At 45.0% G+C, this 24,947-nt stretch overlaps 1 protein-coding gene and 1 non-coding gene across 2 annotated transcripts in view; both read right to left on the bottom strand.

Annotated features, from left to right (window-relative positions):
• Nucleotides 1-3,994, bottom strand: part of CACNG3 (calcium voltage-gated channel auxiliary subunit gamma 3) — an 85,372-nt gene extending 81,378 nt beyond the window's left edge. The window contains exon 1 of the mRNA XM_004586825.2: nt 2,670-3,994. Coding sequence (XP_004586882.1) covers nt 2,670-2,880 — 211 coding nt within the window. The 5' untranslated portion in view covers nt 2,881-3,994. The remainder of the gene's footprint in view (nt 1-2,669) is intronic.
• Nucleotides 3,995-16,144: 12,150 nt separating this feature from the next.
• Nucleotides 16,145-16,271, bottom strand: LOC118757829 (small nucleolar RNA SNORA1). The gene has a single exon (XR_004995390.2). It is a non-coding gene; the product is annotated as a small nucleolar RNA SNORA1 (small nucleolar RNA).
• Nucleotides 16,272-24,947: the final 8,676 nt, after the last annotated feature.

Below are 24,947 nucleotides of genomic sequence, written 5' to 3'. Positions count from 1 at the left end.
GCTTCCTCCATCTCCTACTTATACTCCCTGGAGGTGACATACAACATTTCAAATCTCCCTTCCATTTGACAACCCATCTGATGTTTGTAGACAGATGTCATGTCCCTTCTGAGCATTCTATCCTTTCCAGACATAGTAGCACTTCGTCTCATGGCTCTTCAAAGATTATGGAGGAATTGCCTCTCCTAATTTCATCTAGAAGGAGAATGAAGTAGACTTCCCAGTTATCCTTTGACATCTAAGGGATCATAAAATGAGGGTGTTGAGTCTTTGAGGGTATGCAGGAGATGTCAAATGGAAGACGGTTGCATGTCTTCATTTTAGCAGGAGGTGGAAATGTCCAGGATGGATGCCGCCTGCTGCATGTGTTTGCTCAAGCAGAAATCAGAGACTCCTGGAAATTTCTTGAAAACCTAATATTTTTAGCACATTAAGAAAAACCTTGGTTTCAAAGTTTTCTATTCTTGTCTAGATGCTGGTTATCTGGGTGTGTAACATAGTTAAAATTTTCCCATGATATACTAGTGTTTGGGCATCTTAATGTGTTTAATACTTAAAGAAATGTTTTAAAAGGGCAGGCCAAATGGCATGGATACTGCAACAAATTTTCTAGAGAGACTTTACTTTCCCAAATACACATCTTCTATTCAAGTAATTTCTTCTCTACTTAATTTCTCACCTCTGTAACTAATTCCATAGCATACCTGGGTAGGGTCACCATTTCTTATATGGTGACATTAAAAAATGGAGAAGTCATCAGCTGAGAAATTCTAAGTAAGGGTCTAGGAATATTATATTTCACTTCTACTCTTATGCATTTATTTTTTCACACACTTTAGTGGGGAAATCAAAACTGATATTTATTTGTGCATTCCAGGTCTTGGGTTTGGTAAAAAATTATGAATGACTAAAACATGGCATGCATATTATTACCCTTCTTGGTTTGAGAGGAGGCTCATATATTTTATGACACCTTTAGAACATCTGAACATCTGCCATGTTATAATTTTACAAAAAAAATCATTGGATTCCTTGATTTCAATAAAGGAAAGGGAATTACAGAACTTCCATAAGGTAAATGGCTGAAACATCCCCAACGATAAATGCTCACAAATTTTTGCTGATTCTTGTTGGCATTTGGGCAAAAATTATTCCAGAATTTCTGTCAATACACTGGATACAGTGTGAGCTCTGGAGAATGCTATTCTAAATAATCACTTCCAGGTTGATGGACTGAGAGCAGGAGAGGGTGAGGTATCTTAGCCAAGGTCACATAGAGTTTGTAGCACTACCCATGTCTTCTGACTTCTAATAACCCTTGTTGCATCTTAAGTAGCCCTTTCCTATCTGAATTTACCACCAGTTGCAAATCTGTGTTGGATGCAAAATCAATTGTAGTAGCGCTATCGTCAAGCAAGCTGTGGCTCAGAGTCAGGACATGGGAACAAGGCCAGGGACTGATGCAGTATTACACTTGAAAGTGATGTCATAGCATGATTTCCTGAGTGATTTACATAAATACAAGTTCTTAAGAAGCTCTAACGTATGCCAGCCAGTGGGAGTGCAGGTGTGGAGAACCAACAGCAAGAAGGGAATAGGAGCATACAGGAAGCCCAAATCTCCTTGCCTATCACTATGACAAGCTCCAGAGATCCTCAAGAGCCTGTAAAAACTCCCTCCTGCCCCTCTAATCCAGTGACTTCCCTCAAGCTTGTAGGCTCTCAGAAGCTTTGGTTTTCTCCTTAATCCTCCTGTTTACTCCCAATGACATCCACACATTGAGCAGTGATGTTGAGAACAACTCTTGGTATGGTGAAAGCAAGGTTAAAAGAGATAGACTCTACAGGGGCTTTATATGCTAATATTAATCTGCCCTCTTCATTATAATTTAGAATGAGTTCTCTTATTTTTTTATAATTCAGCAGATTTGCTGTAATTCTTGGATATCCAATATTATGTAAATGTCACAGGAATATATTTGTTGAATTCTGGGATGATTTAGGAATAAAGACAGGTGGATATCAAACATCAAGATTTAATGTTTTAAAAAATCCAAAATAATGAAATATGTATTATTATGGAAGATTTATTAAAATATGTGTGGGGTGCTGGTGGGAGTTGACATATGCTATCCTGGCACCAGTTGGCAATGAAAGTTCATGAAAATATTGAGTTAGATCAAACTTCAAAGAAAATGATAAGACTATTTGAGATTTTAAAAAAGCTCAGAATGTGACAGTTCAGGTCAGGGTTCCCCTCCTCCCTTCTGGTGTGGGCCACTCTCCCTCCCCCAGCTACTGAAACGCCAGGCAAGCAGAGTTAAACACCTCACTTCAAACCTAAGATCCAAGCAGTTCATAACACACCTAGGAATTTGGAATATGAAGACTTTTTTTTTTTCTGAACTGCAGAAGCTGGCTAGAATGCCACAAAAATCTCATCTCAAGAAGCTTCGTACCAAAAAAAAAAAAAAAAAAAAAAACAACGAGACTCAAACCTTTTATCCTACACAGCATCAATCTCTCTGGGAATGGAGGCTGGACACCTGCACATTCTCTGCAATCATTTGAACTATTCCTCTTCTCCCATCACTGCCCCCGTCTCCCCCAAACACCCACCAGAATATCAGAAACTGGATTATTCAGAGCCATTGAGGAATTCGTAAATACCTTCTAGGCAGCAGGTCCTCCACAGCCCCGAATGGGTCATTACTTCTTCATTCTTCCTGCTGGTTTCATTATCACTTGTAGATTTAGTCCTGCACACACCTCTGGAATATAACCAGTAGTCCGTGCCCACTGCAATGGTCATTAAACTAAAAGCTGCGAAGGCTCCCACAGTGGTGATCAACATCTGGATACCTCTGTCACACATCCTCATAATTCTTCATGGTACTCTGGACGCTGGGGGTTGAAGGGGGAGACTCAGTGTCGGAGGGAAAATCGCTCTGCAGCTGGTTAACCTAGAGCACGCTCTTCCAAAAATTCCTGTCTCTTTTTTGTCGGCATCCACAGAGACTTTGGAGAATCTAGGCTTTCCTGTCTGGAGCTCTCTCCAGTTCCCCGAATCACCTATGGCCCTCTGAAGGGTGCGGGCTCCAGGGGGTTGGTCCACATCACTGCTGCCTTCTGAGAGTCCCCGGGTTCCTTTCATTCCTCAGGAGCTCGGTAGTGACGAGAGTCCGTGCAGGGCATGGCTCCCAAGCTTAGGGCTGTCAGCTTGGTTTGAAATGTGCCTGGCTCGTTACAGCCCCGGGAGATTCAAGGCAAAGACATCCAGAGAGGTCTGTGTGCGTGCGTGCGTGTGTGTGTATGTGTGTGTGTGCGTGCGTGTGCGAGCGCATGTGCTGGGGGGTGAGGGCGGATGGCAAAAAATAGCACTGCTAGGAGGCGAGTCGCTGAGAAGTGTTCACTGCTTCCCCAGCCTCCCAGGAAAGCTCTCCGCCTGCTCCCGACACCCCCGCTCAAACTGGAGAAAAGACTGTCCTGGGGCGGGGGCCGAGCGCTTTCCTCTGAGGGCAGAGAGCCGTGGTGCTGAAGGGACAGCTCCCGCCTGTAGCCCTGGCTCCGTGGTGCGGAAGGGACAGCTCCCCGCCTGTTGCCCTGGCTCCGTGGTGCGGAAGGGACAGCTCCCCGCCTGTTGCCCTGGCTCCGTGGTGCGGAACGGATAGCTTTTGGTCTGTCCTCCCGCCTGTCGTCCCAGCCTCTGCGGTGCTAAAGGGACAGCACTCTCTTGCCGCTGCACCCTAGCCTGGCAAGTGCCCGGACCTAAATATCCGGGGTGCTGAAAGGGCCTGTCCTTTTTGCACCCTTTCTTCGTCCGTTCCAAAGCCAGCCGACTGGATTGACTGCCTAGTCAAGCCCACGCTCCGTGCAAAGTTTCGTTGAACCTAGAGCTGTCAGAGCTCCGGCTGCTGGGCGCTGCAGCATTGCCCTGTCCCTCCACCCCGGGAAGGGTTAAAGAAAGGGGAAGGGGAAGGAAGCCCGCAGCGTGCTCTGGCGCGCTCTCGGCGCCCACCCCGAGCAGTCTTCGCCAATCAACGCCCCCCCCCCACAACCCTCTCAGGAGCCAGACAAGTTTGCCGTTAGCTGCGGGGCGCCGCTGGTGCCCGTGGGGAGACAGAAGACCCTGAAGACCGAGTCTTCTTAAAGGGGCCGGCGGCTCAGGATGATGGTTCCGTGGCTCACTTGGGCGAGCAGAAAGTGTTACCGCAAGCACATCTGTGCACTGTCTGCCTCAATTTGGTTCCCCAGAAAACAAACCAATATGTCTACCCTGCTTTCTCTAGAGCTCTGCCCTACACTGGAGACAACATGCTCAGATCAAACCCGGAACTGTGCATAGACACAAGATTATATATTTTTAAGACACAAGGAGTTGCCTGGATTTGGACCTTCCGAACCCATGTGTGGGTCTTTGGGTTAAAGGGCTATGAAATTTTTTTTTTTATCTCTGGCTACACTACACATATTTTAACACTTCTGTCTTGGAAGGTGTGATGGAGTCATGGTGGGAAAGCCACTGAGAATGTTAGATTCCTTCCAAAGGTCCTTGGTATGTTCATACGGTGTCTGAATCTGACCACCAAGAAGGTCAAATGCCACTATACGCTTGAAAACTCCCTTCCTTGGAGTTAGGCAATATTGCAAAATGCAAACCTTTAACCCAGCTTTTTGTTACTACAGATGCTAGCACATATGTGAGCACCCTGAGTAGACTAAAGACAGTGCACAGGATAATCCCTGTGATTTACTTTTTCTTGTTGCACAATGTGGTCTATGTGCAAAGGTCAAGTGTTGGGAACTGAGGGTTCTTGGGTTGCTTGCACAGTCTCTTCAATGTGGTTGCCCACAACCAACTGTCATCTTTGGATGTGATTTAACTGGATTAAAATAGAATGGAGGTAAATGTCGACACACATACTCCCCTGGCACCATCTCCAGCTCTCTGGCTGAGAGCTCCTATCCAGAGGACTGAGTAGCAACAATGTGTTGAAGAGCTCTCCAGTGCAGTTCACAACTTCCCAGGGACCTGGCTACTTTTATTCTAGGATTGTACGTATTTGAAGTCTTGGTTCTTGGTGCACACGCATTGTATCAGCAGTTAAAGTATGATTGAATTTGAATGTTTACCTGTGCTTCGCTCAACTAGGAGCTCTAAATGCCTTCAATTTGTTGTGGATGTAAAGCAGGTGCATACACTGTGGGCTATGTGAATTTGTTTGCCATAAATATACAGCTATATGCATGTGTGGGTGCTCACAGCTGTGTAAATATAGTGTAATCTCTAACATGTAGGTACACACACCTATATTCAAGTTGTTTGTGGCTTGTACATGTGGCATGGTTGTTCTGAAAAATTTTCTGTATCTGAAATGAAGCATATAAATAAGATTCCAGAAAATTGACAAGAGAGGCTGGAGATAAATGGATAAGGTCTCCTACAAGTCATTATTCTTTAAAAGAAAATTTGCTTCTCAATGAAGTTCCTGCTTTGATTATTTTTGCATTTTATGGAAAAAGCTATGTGTAACATCGAAATGAAGTTGCTCTTGCCTGGGAGGAGTTAATGAACGATTGAAATTTCCCTTACCCACTTTCTGACACATAAATAGCATGAACTAATTGGTAATGATTTAAATAGCCATTCCAGGATTTATTTGATTCTTCTCTTACTCCAGTAGGAACAAGGAGAGTCTTCTCAAAGGAAGGCTGTGTCAATGGAAGCCAGATGTGCTTGGCCTTAGGGAGAGAGGGGTCCAATCACCCATTTCCCAGAATCACAGTAGAATGGAAGTGGCTCCATCTCCACTCCCTCAGCTCTATAATATAAGCCCAGACATGCAGGGTGGATGCCTGGGAGGTCCAGATAGAATTAAGTATTCATGTATGATTGTGAGGTCAATAGGCAGGGAGCTCAGGCACATGAACGTGAGTAATTTTTGTAAAGAGGATAAAGGGACACAAGTTAGAAGAACGGAGCTTTATCCTGAGATTTTGACCTGGCGAGGTCATCTTTTGTATGTCCTGTCCAAAGTCAAGGCTATCACGGAGCGTGGAAAGTCTTGAGCTTGCAAGTGGAACAAGCTCAAATGCCTGACTAGAGTGGGTGCAGAGACAGGGAAGCCAGCAGTTAACACCTGTGGATGCCTTCTCACTTACCAGGGGGTGATCTCATCTTGCCATTCAATTGGTTGTGTAGGTGTGTACCTGAGTGCTTCTCAGCTGGGACAAAAGTGCTAGTTTCCACCACCAGAGGGCTCTTTCACCAGATCATCGTGGGACTCGAGATTGACAGCACCCTTTCCTGACTGATGGAACTATGTTTTCTTTCTTTATTTTTTCAAGATTTATTTTTTTACTGGAAAGGCAAATCAGATTTATAGAGAGGAGAGGCAGAGAGAAAAGTTCTCCCTGTGCTGGATCACTCCCCAAGTGGCCACAATGGCTGGAGCTGAGCTCAATCCAAAGCCAGGAGCCAGGAACTTCTTTCAGGTCACCCATGCTCGGACTTTCCGGAAGAGTCCACCCAATAGGCCTAGTTCATGTCATGTGCTACATCCTGGCCTAATCAGTGGTGGTCAGGGCGACAGGGTCATGTAGCGCAAAGTTACATGTGGGCTAGCCTTTGTGTGTTGGAGAAGAAAGAATGGTCATTTCTTAGAGAAAGAGGAAGGCCACACTATGGCAAGTCTACACGATCCAGTTGTAGAGTGCTTTATTGACTCTCACTGGATTAGCAGTACAACATAATCTTTGATGAGAAGATGATATGGCAAGGTGTGGAGTGCTCAGAAGATGGTGGAGCTCTTAGAAGATGTTGCTGGAACCCCACCAACTTCAGCTATTGTCTGCATCCTGCTTCCCAGGAAGAAGAAAGATCCTATGCCGATCCGAAGCCAGGATCCAGGAACCTCTTTCAGGTCTCCCACGTGGGTGCAGGGTCCCAAGGCTTTGGGCCGTCCTCGACTGCTTTCCCAGGCCACAAGCAGGGAGCTGGATGGGAAGCAGGGCTGCCGGGATTAGAACCGGAGCCCATATGGGATCCTAGCTTGCTCAAGGTGAGGACTTTAGCCACTAGGCCACGCTGCCGGGCACTTAAATAAGGTTTAAATTACATAAAATCCACTGCCACTTCTTAGGTTCAAACACTCATTTTATGTAGAGCTCGGCTCAAATATCACCTCAGACAATTCTCTAATGACTCTTTCTGAAGTACTACCCCAAACCTCTCTGCCCCCTTCTTTTTCTGCATAGCATTGGCCAATATCCAACACTGTCCTATGTATCTGTGTGCATGCTAAGTTCTCACCCTGGGAGGCATGTAGCACATCCAGGAGAGACTCACACTGAGGTTTTTAGCCCCCGGCTTTGGCTTAAACCAATCAAGGCCATTGTGTGCACTGGGAGAGTAAATCAACAGATGGGAACTCTCTGTCTCTTTCTCTCTGTCACTCTGCTTTTCAAAAATAAATAAATAGAAATTCCCCAGAACAGTGCCTAGGAAATATCAGGCGCTCAATTAGTATTTTAAATAAGCAAAATGCATAAATACCCATTAAATTTCACACCTGTGATAGGTCGCAGTGAGTCCTTAATAAGCAAGAGACACATTGTTCTTGATAACCTGGAACTCAGTCGGCCAGAGAGGGGAGAGATAACTGAACAAATAACAAGAGTGAAAGAGTCGGCTGATTGCACACTCCGCAGGTGCACTTCCAGTCCCCAGTCCTCCCTGAGCCATAGCTCTCTCTTCTGGAGGAAATGCTCTCAGCTGACGGAGGCTGCCTCAGTTCTAAGCAACGACAAGTCCCTCCCCCAGGAGCAGCCTGCAGCTGATGGGTGGCAGACATGTGTGGCAAAGGCTGTGCTCTCTCCAGAGGCAGGAACAGTGCTGGTCAGCAGAGTCTAATGGGTGTTTGTCCGCATTTGTGTTTATCGCTTTTCCCTGTGGTCCTCAACCACAGCAGGTGGCATTGGCATTTCCTGAAAGATTTGCTAAGTGGCAGATGCCTGGGTTCCACCCCTGGAGTTTTCAAGAGTGGTGGTTTTTGCAAATACTCATTTTTAGTGAATCCTCAAAGGGGCAGGGGATACTAATACTGCCCTCCAGGAAATCTGCCACTGGAGAATCACCTTTGCCCTGCTTCCCTGGGGAGTTTTAGCTACCCATCACTCACTCAGTGTATTTTGTGCAGCTAACCCATGCCTCTGGCTCTGTGCTCAGGGAACTCCTTGCAAGACAAGGATTGGTCGATGTGGTGGGAAGGGACGTGCAGGTTGAGGCAATTCATGTTGCAAAGGGATCATTGAAGAAAGCTTCACAGAGGAGCTTCTGTGCAAACTGAAGTGTTAGGGATGAACAGCCAAGGGACAGCAAAGGACACAATGTTCTAGATAGCTGAACCAGTCTGTTCAAAGCCTTGGCCTGTGATTGAAGAAACGAAAGAACTGCAATAAGCGTAAGCCTGGAGTGCCAGGTAGGGTTCATGCAGCAGATTCTTCATGCTTGAATATTATATCCAGACAAGAGATTAGGTTGTGCAGACTCTTACTTGAAAATATTTAAACTTTTTTTATTGCAAAGTCAGATATATACAGAGAGGAGAAGAAACAGAGAGGAAGATCCTCCATCCAATGATTCACTCCCCAAGTGACCACAATGGCCAGTACTGTACCGATCTGAAGCCAGGAGTCAGGAACTTCCTCCAAGTTTCCCAGGCGGGTGCAGGATCCCAAGGCTTTGAGCTGTCTTCGACTGCTTTCCCAGGCCACAAATAGGGAGCTGGATGGGAAGCAGGGCTGCCAGGATTAGAACCGGTGCCCATATAAGATCCTGGTGTGTTCAAGGCGAGGACTTTAGCCTCTAGGCCACTGTGCCGGGCCCCAACTATTCACTTTTTTAAAAGACTTGCATATTTTTATTGGGAAGGCAGATATACAGAGAGGACGATCTTATGCCCATTGATTCACTCCCCAAGCAGCTGCCACATTAGGAGCTGAGTCGATCCGATGCCAGGGGCCTCTTCCGGGTCTGCTACACGGGTGCAGGGTCCCAAGGCTTTGGGCCATGCTCAACTACTTTCCCAGACCACAAGCAGGAAACTGGATGGGAAGTGGAGCTGCAGGAATACAAACTGGTGCCCATATGAGATCCCCGCGCGTGCAAGGTGAGGACTTCAGCCGCTAGGCTACCCTGCCAGGCCCTGAACTATTCACTTTTGAGGAGAAGCTACCTTGCTCAGTGAATACCCAAGCTTGTGACTATTACGTCCCTCAGCAGTTTGAAACGTTCCTGAGCCCAAACTCAAGTTCTAGCTCAAATGAGTCCAGGAAATGAATGGGAAAAGAAGAACCTTCTAGAAGGCCAAAAGGAGAACACTGGAAAGTAATTTTTTCCATGACAGAGGAACAGATTTTTTCAAGCCAGGAAACTTTTTTCTATCCTCAGGAGAGAGAATTTTTGTAGTTGCTGCTTAGATGATCATTTCTAATTCGCCATAACTGCTGTGTGTCTTTTCAGAGGGGTTCTTATTGGTTTTCAGGTTCCTTCTGCACTGTTGAATAATGGGGAGTGCTGTTAGCAAGTACGGTCTGCCCTCTATGTCCATGGGTTCCACATCTATGTATTCCAAAAACTGGAGATAGAATTTTTAAAAATTATATCTGTGCTGAAAAACATGTACATTTTTTTGTCTCATTGTCCCCTAAACAGAATAACAATGTATGACATAGTACATATGTTTATTAAGCTAATACTTAATCCTCTCGGGGGACTGCATGGGGTCTGTGCAAACACAACACCATTAATATAAGAGACTTGATCACCCACAGGCTTGGTATTCTTTGTGGCCCCAGAGTCAATCTCCCTGTAGATTTTGAGGGATGACTGTCAGTTGTCTTTTGGCTTAGACCATGAAGCGTTGCATCTGAATGTATCAAAGAACTACCTAGAAATCCTACCTGTCTAACAGACACAATTTTGGGGTGGTGTCTTTTGGGAAAACATGCAGGTATGATACATATAAAAGGACACTTGCTGCCAAAGGAGTGATCATTATAGAAACTTGCACTCGCTGACCCAATAGCCTTCCTTCTTTTATTACCATCAAAGTTCCTATTGTGACTAGGAACACTCTTTTTTTCTAAGTAAAAGAAAATTGCACCTTCCTTTCTTCCCTAAAAAGAAAGATGGCCTGGAGACAAGATTTCTGACCAATGAAATATAATAAAAAGTTGTTGTGTGGATAACAGTAAAAAAGCTGGAAATAACCCAGCAGTCCACCAACAGAGGAATAGATAAACCCAATGCTGCATATTCACGTATTGTGCAGCCACAAGAGGGAAGGAAAGGTGGACACATGTCCCCACAGAGGGCAAGTCCTCAAGGCATAAATGTTAGGTGAAACAAACCAGACCCTGAAGGACAAATGCTATACGATTCACCCTGATCAGGCAACTAGAACAGGCAACTGCATAGAAACAAAGTAATTAGAGGTTCTCAGGGGTGCTGAAAGAAGAGGGAAAAGGAATTTCTTCATGGTTACTGAAGTGTTGTTAGGTCTACAAGCAAACTCAGAAGTCATGGCAATAGTACACTATCGGAAATGTGATGACACTGAACTGCACACTTAAAATGGTGAATGTGGCTAATGTTATGGAACATACATTACACCACAAGAACAAATTAGGAGAAAAAGCTGTTCTGTGGGTTTTCTGAGACTCTTCTTCAAGGGAGTCAGATCTTGCTAGAATGTATGTGGTGCCTTTTGACCTTTGGTTTCTTCCTGCCTGCAGCGAGGACTTCATACTGGAGGTAAACCAGTTGTCTTGCTACTTAAGGGCATAAGTTCAAACTAAAGTCTGAGTCTTTAAGAGTGCTGTGAAACCACCATTCCAGGACGTGACTACTTATCTTCCAAATTTGTACTACATGACAAAAATAGACTCTTTAATGTATTTCATCCCTTTGCAACTTGAGCAAATGAACACACTTCTTAATTTGTTCAAATGAGAAGAAATGAAATTAGGGAAGTCATCTGTTGATCTTGAAGCTTCCAGCCACAGTTGATTTAACTCAAAATATATACAGCAAACTAATCAATCAGTGTGTTTAACTTCAAAATATCAAATCAGAGGTGCTCAGGCATAAGTGGATCCACAGCCCTAAAAACTGGCTGCTGGGATTTGTCTCTTTCTGCTCAGTCTTGCCTGTCATGGCCACATCCTGAGGCTGGGTCTATTGTCACATGCCCAGAGCTCTTGCTTCTCACCAGCTGAGCAATCCAAAAGAAATAAGATGTCTCTCCATCAACAGGTCTAGCAGTTGTTTCTGGGCGGGTTTCGCAATGGTCTATTCAGTGCATATGCAGCTGGACACATCGCACTGGACAGAAAGTAGAATTCATTAACTTGGGTCTGGTTTCCATCCTCGAACACATATGGAAGAAGAGCAAAGTCCTAGCTTTTTGCTACCATAAGAAAAATACCCAAGATAAGCCATTTATAATGGGAGACTGATTTGGTTTCTTGTTTTAGAGGTTCACAGTTTAAGATTGAGTGAATTTGTCGCTCGAGCATCTGGTGTAGTGCCAACAGAGAAAGGAAACAGAATGGCTGGGCCAATCAGAATTATGGTCTAAGTAAATGTTCCTCAGTGATCCAAGGATCTCCTATAGGCCTGTCTCTTAATCACCGTAATTGCATAGTTTTCCCCTTCTTAGAACCATTAACACAAGATTTTGGGGCTAAATACTTAACAAACAAACCACTGGAGAGACACTAGTAGTGCCATACAAACCATTGCAACCAACTTCACCTTAACCCACATTGACTGGGAGTTGGGTAAGGGAGTGAATCTTTAGAGTCAATCAAGGGTGCTAAAAGCAGAAGGATGGACAAGTGGTAGAAAGTGAAAAAAATAGCAGTAGACTCACTGTGGGAAGCAGGGGTGTAATACCATACCGTTTAGAGCCTTTAGTTGCGTTAGATAGTTCAGTAAATCAAAATCTGTCTATTTGCCAAGCACTACAAGAACACAGAGATGAGCACCACAGATGGGTTCCCAGGTCTTAAAGAACTTACATTTTAGGAGAGGAGTAGGGCAGGTAAGCATACAAGTAGCTAAAATAAAAAAAATGTATAAAGTGATAAATATTGTGAAAAACAATAATCCAACAGTGTCGTAAGATATGACCCATGTCAGGAGTGAAAGGATTGCTTTTTAGGTAGCATGGCTGGGCGTGGGAATTCCAAGGAGGTGATTTTTTACTTATGGAGTACCATGTTTTGATACTTGTATGCATTGTTCAATTTCAGTCCAGGGTAAATGGACCAGGTTCCTCAAACGTTTATCATTTCTTTGTGGTGAAAAGTTTCAAAATCCTTTCTTCTGACTTTTTCTAAATCGACGGTACATAAGTATGGCCTCTAGTTATCGACTGTGCAGTAAAACACCAGAGCTCGTTTCTGAGTTAGTTCTTAGCAACTCAGCCCAGCAGCTATCAGCTTTTTCTCCATCCCTTCTCTTTCCCCCTGCTCTCCCTCAGGGTCTGGTAGCTACTCTTCTACTCTCAAGTTGCATGAGATCCACTGTTTCAGGTTCCATGTCTGAGCAGCACCCTGCAACATCTGTTTTTCCACCCCGGCTTCCTTCATGTGATAACCTCCAGTTCCGTCTATGTTGTGGCGAATGATAGGATTTCATCCTTTTCGGAGTTGGGTCATATTCTGTTGTGTCATCACATTGTCAGTTGAGAGGTACTTAAGTTGTTTCTGTTTCCCAGCTATTGTGAATAATGCTGTAATCAACATGGGAGTACAGACAGCTCTTTGACATGTTGATTTCATGGGGGGGAGAGGAGTGGATATATTCATAGTAGTGTATTTCCTATACAGTATGATAGTTAGATGTATTTTTAGTTTTTATTTGAGTTTTGTTGTTGTTGTTTTTATTTAAACAGTAGAGTTACAGAAAGGAGAGACATGGAGAGGGGTCCTCTAATTGCTCGTGCGCTTCTCAAATGGCTACACTGGTCAGAGCTGAGCCAATCCAAAACTAGGAGCCAGAAACCTCCTCCAGGTCTCACACATGGGAGCAAGGTACCAAGGACCTGAGCCATCGCCTACTGCTTTCCCAGATCGTAAGCAGGAAGCTTGGATCAGAAGTAGAGCAGCTAGGACATAAACCAGCACCCCTACGAGATGCTGGCACTACAGACAGAGGCGTAACAAGGCAGTGCCATGGCATTGGTTGTTTTTAAGGAGGTGATTTTGAGTGGAGGCAGGTCAATGGCGAGGGAATCAGACCTAAAGAAGAAAGTGTTTCTAAGAAATTTTCAACTTGCTGAAGAACAGAGAGGATAGCATGGCAACATTTAATACAAAAGTGAAAACCTGGTAGGAGACAAGGTCAGGAAACTCTGGATCACATAGATGTGGCTGGTGAGGGTGAACAAAGTTTGGATGTTAGTCTTACATGATGCACAGCCATTGCACACTTCTCAGCAGGGGTGTAATAGGATTGTATTTGTAGTTTGGAGATCTCACTCTTACTCTGAAGTGGATAGCGAGTTCTACAGGGGCAAGAGTCAAGGCCCAGAGGCTAATTAGAAGATGGTGGCATTTGCTTAGGCTGGAGATATGCGTGTCTTCAATGCTTAAAACTCTTGACTTGTTCCTGCAGGCCCTGGGAAACAAGGAAAGGTTTGATGCGTGAGAGTCACACGATCAGATTTGGAGGGAGGTGGGGAGGTTAGCGGTACAGTGATGCCTGGGTCCCGTGCCAAGGAATTGAAATCGAAGCAGATCATAGCCCTAAGGTGCCAAGTTTCTACAGAGAGTGCATTTTACTTCCCACCCAGAAGGCTGAGGTGTCAGAGTGAGGAGGGCAAGGGACTGGCTTTTCTTCCAGACCTGACCGCAGACAGCCATCTCAGGGTAGAGACCCTCAGAGGGTACCCTGTAGAAACTTCACCAGAATCATTAGAAAGAACCTTCATTCAGCTTCTAATCTGAATGTGTCTGGGGAGAGAGCATCCTGAACCTGTGCCAGGCTCGGTACTGGGTACTCAGCAGACAGTTACTAGTGGAGAGGACAAGACTGAAGGTGACACTGGGTGGGGTTCAAGTCCAATCCCCTTGCTGTGTGACCTTGAGAAAATGACAGCCTTTTAGAGTCACTCTAGACTCATAAATAAATTAGGGTTAGCCATAGGGCCTGTCTCCGTCCAATAGGAACTTCCTATTTCATAATGAGGATTGCATATGATAATACACATAAGTGCTTAACCCAGGGCCAGGCACGTATTAAGTGCTCGATAAATGTCAGGCTTGCAGCTATAAATAAAACTATGATGCCAGAGAAGCTGGCTCTCTTAATGAGATTTGTTTTAATCTGCCACCTTCAGAATAACAAATGGCCGAAGACTATGTGGTTCATCAGTTTCACTGCGACTTCAGGCACGACGAAAACAAAATGGTCCAAGAGGTGATGAGAGATGCAAAAGGGGTCTTTATAGAAAGATGAAAGAAATACCTTAATAGATGATTAAGGGCATTAAAGTCACTATGAAAGTTCTCCTACGGACAGAGAAACAGGAGGTCATGTGGGGCTTTTCCTGTTGTCCTAGAACAGTGGCCAATGTCTCCAAGCTGAGAACAGTGAGGATGAAATATTCCCACGCAAGAGCCAGGTTGCTGCCAAGTGACTCCCCAGAGCCTATAGAGAGCTGCTCAAACAGAGCCTGCCACCCTCATTGCCAGTGAGGCCTAGGCAAGTAAGAAGCTTGTGCCCCATCAAGCCAAGGGAGAAGACAGCTGCTTGGCAAGACACCCGCAAGAGGGAAGGGGCCAGCGGCACTGTCGGATTCTCTAGGTCGGCACCTGGAGCAAAGCAGCTGTTGGAGCAGAGCACCATGGAGGAGTACCAGGGAGAAATGAGTGCTGTCTGGGTGTAGGGGGCACATGTGAACCCTGGGACATGGAGACTGGGGAGCTGGGATGGCAAGAGGCTGGCTGGGACAGCCCTTCAGTGTGGCCCAGGCAGAGAGCACATCCGGAAGGCAGTCTCTGCCCCACCCTCCCGGGGGGGGCGGGCGTTTGGGGGTAGCAAAGAGGCACTGACTACCACGTGGTCCAAGGAGAGGAACTGGGTTCCAGTGGTCTTGTAACTCTGGCCAGGAGAGAACAACATTAGGATGCTAGCTGTGCTGAGAGCTGAGGGATGAAAGTAAAACCATTGATGGTGCCATCTAAGCGGGAAGAGTATCACTTCTGTTTTCAAAAATGATGTATTTACTTATTTATATATTTAAAGGCAGGTAGAAGCAGGCGAGAGAGAGAAGGGGGAAAGAGAGAGAGAAATAGGGGAGAGATCAGCCACTAATTCACTCCCCAAATGGCTGCAACAGCTAAGTCTAGGCCAGGCTGAAAGAAGCCAGTACCTGGGTAACAGGAACCCAGGCACTTGGGCCATCTTCTATTTTCCTTTCCAGACACATTAACAGGAAGCTGGTTCAGAAGTAGAACGGTTGTGGTTCAAGTAGGTGCTCTGATGAGGGTTGAGTAGCTAGAGGTAGTTTAACTTACTGTACCACAACACTGGCCCCAACCGTCAGCTCTTACCGTTGACCATCACCACTCCCAAGCCCCCACCTCCATCTCAGCCACTGGAGTAGGAGGGGAAGAGGAACATGGCTCTGACAGACTGCTCCTTCTCCCATGGAGAGATCTTCACCCTGCAAGTAAAGCTGGGACCAGTGGAAAGAAAGGCTTTGAAATGAGTGTGAGGTTGTAGCTCTGAGTTTGACTCAAACTTTAAAGCTCTTATCATTAAGAAACCTTTTCAAGCCTATAGAAAAGTGGACAGAGATGTGAATGAATGAGCAGCGCTGGGTCCACAAACAGCCGTGAGTTGTGGACCTGTGTCAATCCGGTTTCATTTCCAGGCCCCATTAACTTGTCCTCCCTACTGGAATCATCGGGCACCAGTCTACGACAGGGTCAAGTTTCCAGGCTGGACTTTGGGATGCCATGCTAGCTAATCCTGATGCTCAAAGTACAACTCCTGATGTGGAAACTGAGCAGAAGACCCTGCATTCTTCCTGTTGGCCATTTTTAAAATTTCTCTCTCTTTTTTAAAGCAAAAATGCTACAGGCCTCATTGTCACCACTGCCATTCATTTACTGTGATGGACGCATATCCTGCAGCTCCATTCAGCCACACTGGCTATGTTGGACACCATGATTCGCAGCGTTCATTCACACGCCACTCATTTCAGTGCTCTCCAAAGTTCTGGAAGGGCAGAAAATATTTCTATTTTATTTATTGCTCCAAGCCTCCAATGTATAATAACGCTTGCCATTTGGCAAGTTTTCGCTGCAGCAATGAATGAAGGATTTGTTCAAAATAGTCCACTCTTTCTTTACCTTATAATCAGAGACGTGCTCAGACTGAGGGATAAGATGAAAATCTTCCTGTTACTTGATTGGTTTGCCTCCACACTGACCCCAGGTGGTTCAGGAAAATGGCCTGGAAAGATGGACTTAGGTAATGGTCTCTTCGGAGAAATCATTCTCTCCGTGATGCCAGCACTTGCTGCGGAGGTCGCCGGCCGCTGCAGCCTTCTGCGCTTGGAGGAAGAACTCGCCCAGCAGTCTCTCGCTCAGCCCACCTCAGTTCACAATTCATTCTTGTTAAACCTGGCCGTGGACCTACAATCCCTACTAGGAATGGGTCAACGGAGAGCAGCATATCTCTCCTTTGGTGGAGCCTGCTTGTTTCTTGCTTTTTGCTTTTTTCCTTTTTAAAAATATTTTTTAAAAAATATTTTTAAATTATGTTTTTTTTTTTTTGGAATGCAGAGTTGCAGAGAGATGAGAGATAGAAAGAGATCTTCCATCTGCCAGTTCACTTCCCAGAATGGCCACAGTGGCCTGAGGTGAGTCGATCCACAACCAGCAGCTTCTTCAATGTCTGAAGGCTTTGGACCATCACATGTTGATTTCCCAGGCCACAGACAGGGAGCTGGATGGGAAATGGAGCAGCCGGGACAGGAACCTGTACCCATATGGGATGCCAGTGCTGCAGGCAGAAGCTTAGCTTGCTGTCCCCATGGGGCTGGCAACAAAATATTTTGTTTGCTTGTTTTGTCTGCTCCCACTGCTCCTTGGAAAGGAAACTCCATAAAGGCTAGAGTGTCTGATTTTGGTTAAGGAGAATAATCTAACCAAGAGTTTGGCTAAAATCACAGCTATTTAAGGTCACTGTCACTGTTGAAACCCAGTTGGATCCCAGAGGTTATGCCTTTTTTTTTTTTCCTATTCCTTGCTGCTTGTTCAGTTTGGGGGAGACATAACCTCTTAGTGTGAAACACTGACAAGAGTGCCCCCCCGCCCACTTTCGGCACCCCCACTGAAGTGACCACACACCACACATACCCACATACCAGACACCAGAGGTTCTGTATTCTTTCCTAACACCCCACAGGGGGTCACTGAGCACCTTCTGTATACTGACCCTCCCTTCATTTTTTTGGCCTATGTATGTTATCTTATAATAGTACAATTCCATCAAAATTGGCTAAATTATCATCCCCACCTGCTCTTTTATTCTTGGTGATGATTTCTTTCTCTGTAATCCAACACAGCTTTCTTAGACTGAGGCTTGTTTGTTTTTTGTTTTCCTGGATTGGCCCTATGTACCCACCAAAGGTCTATTTTAGAATTTTGCCTTATCCACAGTGCATTAAGTATAAATATTTTAAGGTCTCAAGTGTATGGATGGCAGCTTCCATCACTGAATCAGACACAGCTTCATTTCCAGCACAGTGCCTCCTTGGGACCCCCATGGATGCCTGAAACCGTGAAGAGGAGTGTTCTCATTTCTACTCTGTTTTTCCTTAGACACACACACACACACACACACACACACACACACACACCAGTGATAAAGTTTAACTTACAGGTTAGACTCAGAGAGTTGAATGATAACTACTTAAAAAGACAATAATTACACAATGTGCGGTGACAGGAGTTATAGGAACATGGTCTCCCGTGGGCTCAGAATGTCTTTTATAGTCTATTCTTTGTTCTTGTGACGACACGAGACAATACTATGGGACAGTCGGCTGTGAGTATCTGAAACCATGGCTGGGGGGACTACTTGTGTGTGTGTGTACATGCAAGCAGGTACACATCTCTGCTTGTACATTCAGGCCTTAAATTCATGTATCGATGTCTACGCATATACGAACATGAAACGGGGGAACCCAGGGGAGTAGAGAGCCACAGGTTGGATACCTGTGTGCAAGTGCTCACCTTGTCAGAACTTTGAGTTGTTTGTTACTTTTAATTAACTTCTTAATGACTTCCTAGTCTTTGATCAATCTGGAGTTCACACTGATGTATAGTTTGAAGATTTAATTTTGTTTTATTTATTTTCACATATTAATCCATTGTCTCTGCATCATTTGCCAAGTATTTTCTCTTTCTTCGCTACCACGATTGAATAAGATCAAGGGCAGAGAAGATTGTCTCGGGGCTGTCTGCTCCAGTGCATGGACTCTTGTAATCACTGTAACATAGATCATATTGATCTGTGCTACAATATTTATGTACCATGCTATTTTAATCTAGGAAACATTACAGTCCATTTTAACATTTATATTCAGAATGTTCCCTAATCATTCTCAGTCTCAAATTGCTCGTGGTTGCTTTGCCTATTCATTCTTCCAGTTGAATTTTAGAGTCACTTTGTCAAATCTTCCCATCAAAGGAAAACAAATATCACAAAATTAAACTAATTGGGGGGATTTTTTTTCATTAGAAATCTATATATTTCTTTAGAAAGGAATTACATCATTCAAGAATCATTCTTTGATTCTGTGTATTCAATCTTCCATTAAATTCTCTTGGTGACCTTTTATTATTTCTTTATATATGATCTGCATGCTTCTAATTGCAGCTACCTTTTTTTGATGCTTGTTCTAGAAGGCAGGAAAGTGAGCATTTCCTGAGTTCATGCAGCTGGCAAGTGGCAAAGACGGGGATTGAAACTACATCCTTCTGACACAAAGCCTACTGTCTCCATCACTGGGCTTGGTTTTTCACATTATGTCCCACCTTGACTCAATGTTTAATAGTTATTTTGAAGAAAAGCATTGAAAATTTTATCTAGATTTTCTAGCAGCTTCACATTATATCATTACCTTCTTTTCTAAATTCTTGCGTCAGAATATTTGTCATTTAATTCCCTTCTCTTTTCCTTTATAAAAAGTTTTATTTATTTGAAAAGTAGAGTTACACACACACACACACACAGAGGTCTTCCATATGCTGGTTCACTCCTCAAATGGCCACAATTGCTGGGGCTGGGACAGACCAAAATCAGAAGCCATGAGCTTCTGGGGGTCTCCCATGTAGACACAAGAACCCAACCACTTGGGCCATCCTCTGCTGCTTTCCCAGCTGCGTTAGCGGAGAGCTGGATAGGAAGTGCAACAGGTGGGGTTCGAACTGGTGCCCATATGGGATGCTAGCACTGTGACACAGCAGGTCAATGTCGACCCCTTTCATTCTTTTCTCAGTGAATGGAAACCTTGATGACTGCCTTCATCTTTCCAAGGGCCCACCTACTCACCCTTCCTTCGCTCAGAACCCTGTTGCTCTGATTCATCTGCTTTGCTGCCCTGCTGGCCTGCAGCTGCTGGTACAGGAAGCTGAGCACTTCAGGACCCACACAGCTTTGGACCGAGAGAGAGCAAGCTCAGCTCCTGATCCTAGGAACTGCCTGTTCAGCTGAATGGAACCATACGACCCTCTCTCAGCACTGAGGCGCATCTCCCATCCACCTTTATCTGATCCCTGGAACTGTGAGAAAGGACCACTTTTATAAGTTGACTGGATCATGTCCCTACTGTATATTTTTAAATTTTTCCAATTTTTAACATTCACGAACAAGCCCCTGTGGTGTCTGTCTGCAGCCTCCCTCTTTGATTTCATTTCATCACCTGTATTTTCTCGTTCACTTTCATGCTGTCTTCCCCCCTGCCTTTGTTGGCTTCTTGCAGGTGTTTATCCCTCCCCCGATTGTCAGCTTTCCTCTCGGGCTTTCTGCTGCCTGAGACACTCTCCAAGAACACCTGATGCTAAGGGACTTCACACTAAGACCCTTAACAAGGTCATTTCCTCAGCGAAGCAGTGGCTGACCCCAGAAAAGAAAGCAGTCCTTAATGACCATGAACCTGGTCACTATGTTTAATCCCAGCAAGGATCACATTAGCAATACTGCTCTATATTACCGTGGTCTGAACAAGGGTGGTCCTCCAACCAAATATGTATGCCAGCGCATACATGGTTGGAGGTTTAGATGAAGTCGAGAGTGTGAGGTCCCTGTGATGGAATTAGTGTCTTCATAAGAGGAAGAGTAATGAGAATGTTCTATCTTCATCACATGGACTATGGTAAGGTGAGCAGCTGCAAGCTGGACAGAGAGCCCTCGCTGGCAAAACACGTTAGCCAACATCTTGATCTTGAACTTCTGGTCTCTGGAACTGAGAAAACAAATTCCTATTGCATGTTCAAAAATGTGTTTATTTCTTTATTTTCATTTTATTTGAAAGGCAGAGAAAGGGGGAAAAAAGTTTCTATCCACGCTCCATTCCCTAAATGCCCAGAACAGCTAGACCTGGGCCAAATTGAAGCCGGGAAGCCCACTTTGAGTGTGCCGCATGGGCAGCAAGTACCCAAGTCCATTAGCTATCATCCACTTCGTTCCAGATTGCACAATTAGTGAGCAAACTGGAGTGGGAGTGCAGGGGTTTGTACTAGAATCAGGCATCTCAAGTGGCACCTTAACTGAACATCAAATGCCCTCCTCAAAATTACTATTGTTTAAATCACATTCTGGCATCTTGCTAGAGAAAACTGAGAAGACTAACACATTTGTCTCCCATAAGGTGACAGCATAAAAACACCTATGACATGGAGTTCTTAGGGCCTGGCACAGCAAGCAGCACTGTTAGGGGCACCATAGACGTCTTGAATCTGTGAACCAGTGAAAACCCTACCCTTGTTGCATCTGGACTATTTAACTCTTTGAACTCTGCTACAACACCCCCATAGAACTGTTTTGAGAAAAAGAAAGTGGAGCCATGCAGGCAAAGCCCTTTTAGTTCTCTGCATGGTACATTCAAAGATCTCAGGAAACAGTAGCATGAAGCACCACCACGTCATGGCCATTGTCATCCTCCTCCTCCTCTTGATTGTGCAAATGTAAGAGCATGGTCAGAAAGGCCAGGGGAAGGTTTCCCAGACAAAGTTCCATGTGGGTGAAGTCTACTTAGCGGGAAGTCAAGCAGCTCACTTGTAATTTGATTTTTGCAATATTCCAGGACCTAAAGGTAGGCCTGCCTTTTCTTACAGGAATGAATTCATGCTAACTGTTCCTAACGGTAATCATTTGTTACGGTCTCCCAAGATTCTGAGAACAGTTGGGGCTCAGTCCAGAAACCCTCACTGGCTGCAGATGGATGGTGGCTGGGATGAGCATCATCTCTGGGGTTCCCCCACTTGCATGTCTTGTGGTTGTGACCTCAGCAAGGGTTTTCAGAGGAAGAAGTCTGCTACTGGTGACTTCTGTGTGACCTGGGCTTCTTTGGATCATGAAAGCTGGGTTCCAAGAATGAGCAGACATGGGGTCAGGTGAGAGTTCTACGGCTTTTCCTTCCTTCCTTCCCTAAGTTCGAAATCCCAAGGCAACACTGGTCCATATTCCAGGGGAGAAGTTAAAGAATGTGTGGATGTGTTGAAAGACAATCACAGTACTAGAGACTAAAGGGACGTGTTGTAAGGAGAGTAAACTGATGAATGGATCTGATGATTCTTCCATACTTAGGAAAAATAATGGATTATTCATGTCAGCCCATCTATACATTCTCAACATACACATTCTAGAATGATGATTAAATTGGAGTTTGGGATTTATATCCAGCAAGGTTCAGGGCTGGGTCTCTCATTTATTGTCCTTGTGAGTCAAGACAACCTCCTTGATCTTCCTTCTGTGTAGAATGGCTGTGACAACACAGGAAGCATTCAGCACATGGCAATGACCTGTTGGAAATGCCAATTCCTCTCTCTGTGTCCTTCTCTTTGCAGGTGTTCTTACCAAACATATACCTTATTTCAAAAGAATGAGCACGTCTGGAGGGTGTCTTGTCTCCAGCGGGGTCACCTGTGGGAGATGACTTCCAAGTTCCTGGTAGTAGTGCCTACAGCTCTGCGATGAGTCCCTCCCAAGGCTGGCTTCCTGGCTACTGGGGTTGCTGAGCATAGCAACAACCTCATCGCAGCCGGCGCGTGGTCAGGGACTCAGATCTGCCAGTGTGGGCGCAAACACTCTTTCCCCAGAAAAGCTGCTTGAAGGCATAAACTAGGAAAAGAAGGGAAGATGAAAAATAAGAATGGTCATGTTCAGGTTTGAAATTCAAGGAGAGCCATGGACTCCAAGACCCTTCAGTTCTCTGACTTTGAGAGGGGGCATTGCTAGATGTGTGGCATGAGGCAGAAAAGAAGGGGGACATCCTGACTTCCTTTCTTTAGAATTCTGGCTCATGGGAACACCGGAAACTGAGCAGCTGCACCTCCCGACTCATAGCTATGGTCTCCCCTCCCCTAAAGCATGAATATTTCAGTTGTTCTGCAGGGTTGGCAAGGCAGCAGCTCTCGTGTTTATTTTGTTCGTTCCTCCATGAGAGTTTAAATTTTAAAGTCTGGATGGTTCTGAATTGGGTGTTTGGCTTCCAGTTATCCCCAACACTCTCTATTTCCTGTGTTTGATCTGCTTTCCTTGTAGACATTCCAGTCTGGGTTGCATCCTACCCACTTTGTGCTTTCCTTGCTGTCACAATGGCAATGCAACTCTCATGGACGGGGCCCACACTGCACAAAGTATTAATTTGCTCTCACCTCAATTACTGTTTTTTGGAAACTCTACAAAAATGACAACTCTGCTTTGACGAAAAGGCAACTAAAGATCACAGGAGCTGACTGACTTGCTCAAAATGACACGACTTGCAACAATGTCAGAGCTGATGTTTGAATCCAGAGAGTGTCACTTAGGTGGTTTGTGGTTGCAAGTGACAGAAAACACATTTCGACTCGATTTAATTCATGGCGGAGTGGAGAGAAAAGCACAGCCGTGGAGTGGTGGCTCCACAAGTTGAGAAATCCAGATGTGCCTGGGTCCCTGGGCTCAGACTCTGCCTGTAAATCTGACTCTTCTTTCTTCCTTGGGATAGGCAAATGGTTTCCAGCAATTTCCAGTCAACGACCCACTTTCTCACCAACCCCAGTTGGGAAGAGAAAGCCTTTCGTCCCCAATAGCTTTTAAAATTTTGTTTTCTGCCAAGGGTATGCTGATTCCGGAAAGAACTGAATCACATCATCATCTGAGAACCAACTGTGCCGGCGGTAGAAGTTGGCCTCATGTCACAGCCTCATGTCTGAAGCCTTGAGTAGAGTTAGCCCCACCTGAACTATTGTGACCAAGAATGCAAAGTATGCAGCATCCCAGAGAAACACTGACACGCTCTTTCTGGAGAGGGAAATGTGTCCTACTTATGCGAGCAAAGAACTTTATTGCCTGCTATGGCTTTAATGTGTCCCCCAAAGCTCATGTATTGGGAACCTGAATTCCCAACTCCACAGGTGAATGGTAGTTGGAAGTGGGCCCCTGGGAGGTAATTAGGATTAGTTGAGGTCAGGAGAATGAGGCCCCATGATGGCACTAACTTCACAAGAAGGGAGGTTTGAGCTGGCACACTGTTCTGTCTCTGTTGTGATGCGTTGATCCATCAGGGCTGTGATATTGTTAGAAGGATGAGGCTCCTGGCTTTGGCGTGGCCCAGTGACAGCAATGGCAGCCATCTGGGGAGTGAACCAACAGATGCAAGATTCTCCTCTTTCTCCTCCTTCTTCTCCTCCGCATGTAACTCTGCCTTTCAAAACAATCTTTTTAAAAGATCCTGTCATTCTTGTCTTCCCAAAACCCACTCTCCTTTCTTCTTTAACATATGTCTGATGTGATTCAAAAGAACAGTCTCTTACCTCCACTCCATTCCAGAGGTGAACACATGGATTATGCTTGGCAGAGCTGGCATTTATTTCTGGTCAAGATATTTAAGTTACATGAAGGTACTAAAGCGGAGATAGTGAAACTCTGTCCTCAAATCTTTTTTTTTTTCCGTTTTGTTTTTATTAATATTTTAATTGTTTGAAAGGCAGCGTTATAGAGAGTGAAAGAGGAGGAGAGAGGGAGAGAAAGAAAGACTCTTCCACCTGCCGGTTCACCTCCAAATGGCCAAATAACTGGGGGCTGTGCCAGGCTGAAGCTAGGAGCCACCAAGGTTCTTTCAGGACAGTATTCCCAGGCCATTTTCCACTGTTTCCCCAGGCGCATTAACAGGGAACTGGATCACAAGTAAAGCAACCAGGACTCGAACTGGCAGCTATGTAGGATGTTGGTATTGCGGGCAGGGACTTAATTAACAACGCTGGTTTCCAGTCCCAGAATTTTTGTAGAACCTATTAAAAAAAAAAATCTCTCCTTCCACAACCCTGTGGATAGTGACTGGAATTTCTGGGGGCCACTAAATAAAATGAATCCAGATATGAAATTCAGATGAGAGTAGAGACAGGCAGTGTTCTGATACTGTGTGAATTCCTGGACCCATCTATACCTGAAACCCCCTTAGTTACCCAAACAAATCTTACTTTTAATGATTTCAACTTGAGGTGGGTTTTTATCACTTTGGTCCAACACACCAGCTTACTATGAAGGTTAGATGGATGCATACCTAGAGGAAATTTACATTGAGCCAGGGGTGGGAAATATCACAAGGTGTCTGAGACTTGGCTTTGGACACTCCTTCCACGTGGAAGTTTTCCACA

This window comes from Ochotona princeps, chromosome 24 (assembly GCF_030435755.1).
Source record: "Ochotona princeps isolate mOchPri1 chromosome 24, mOchPri1.hap1, whole genome shotgun sequence".
Lineage (NCBI taxonomy): Eukaryota > Metazoa > Chordata > Mammalia > Lagomorpha > Ochotonidae > Ochotona > Ochotona princeps.
The sequence above is the reverse complement of the archived record's forward strand: the minus strand, read 5'-3'. Positions and strand labels throughout refer to the sequence as shown.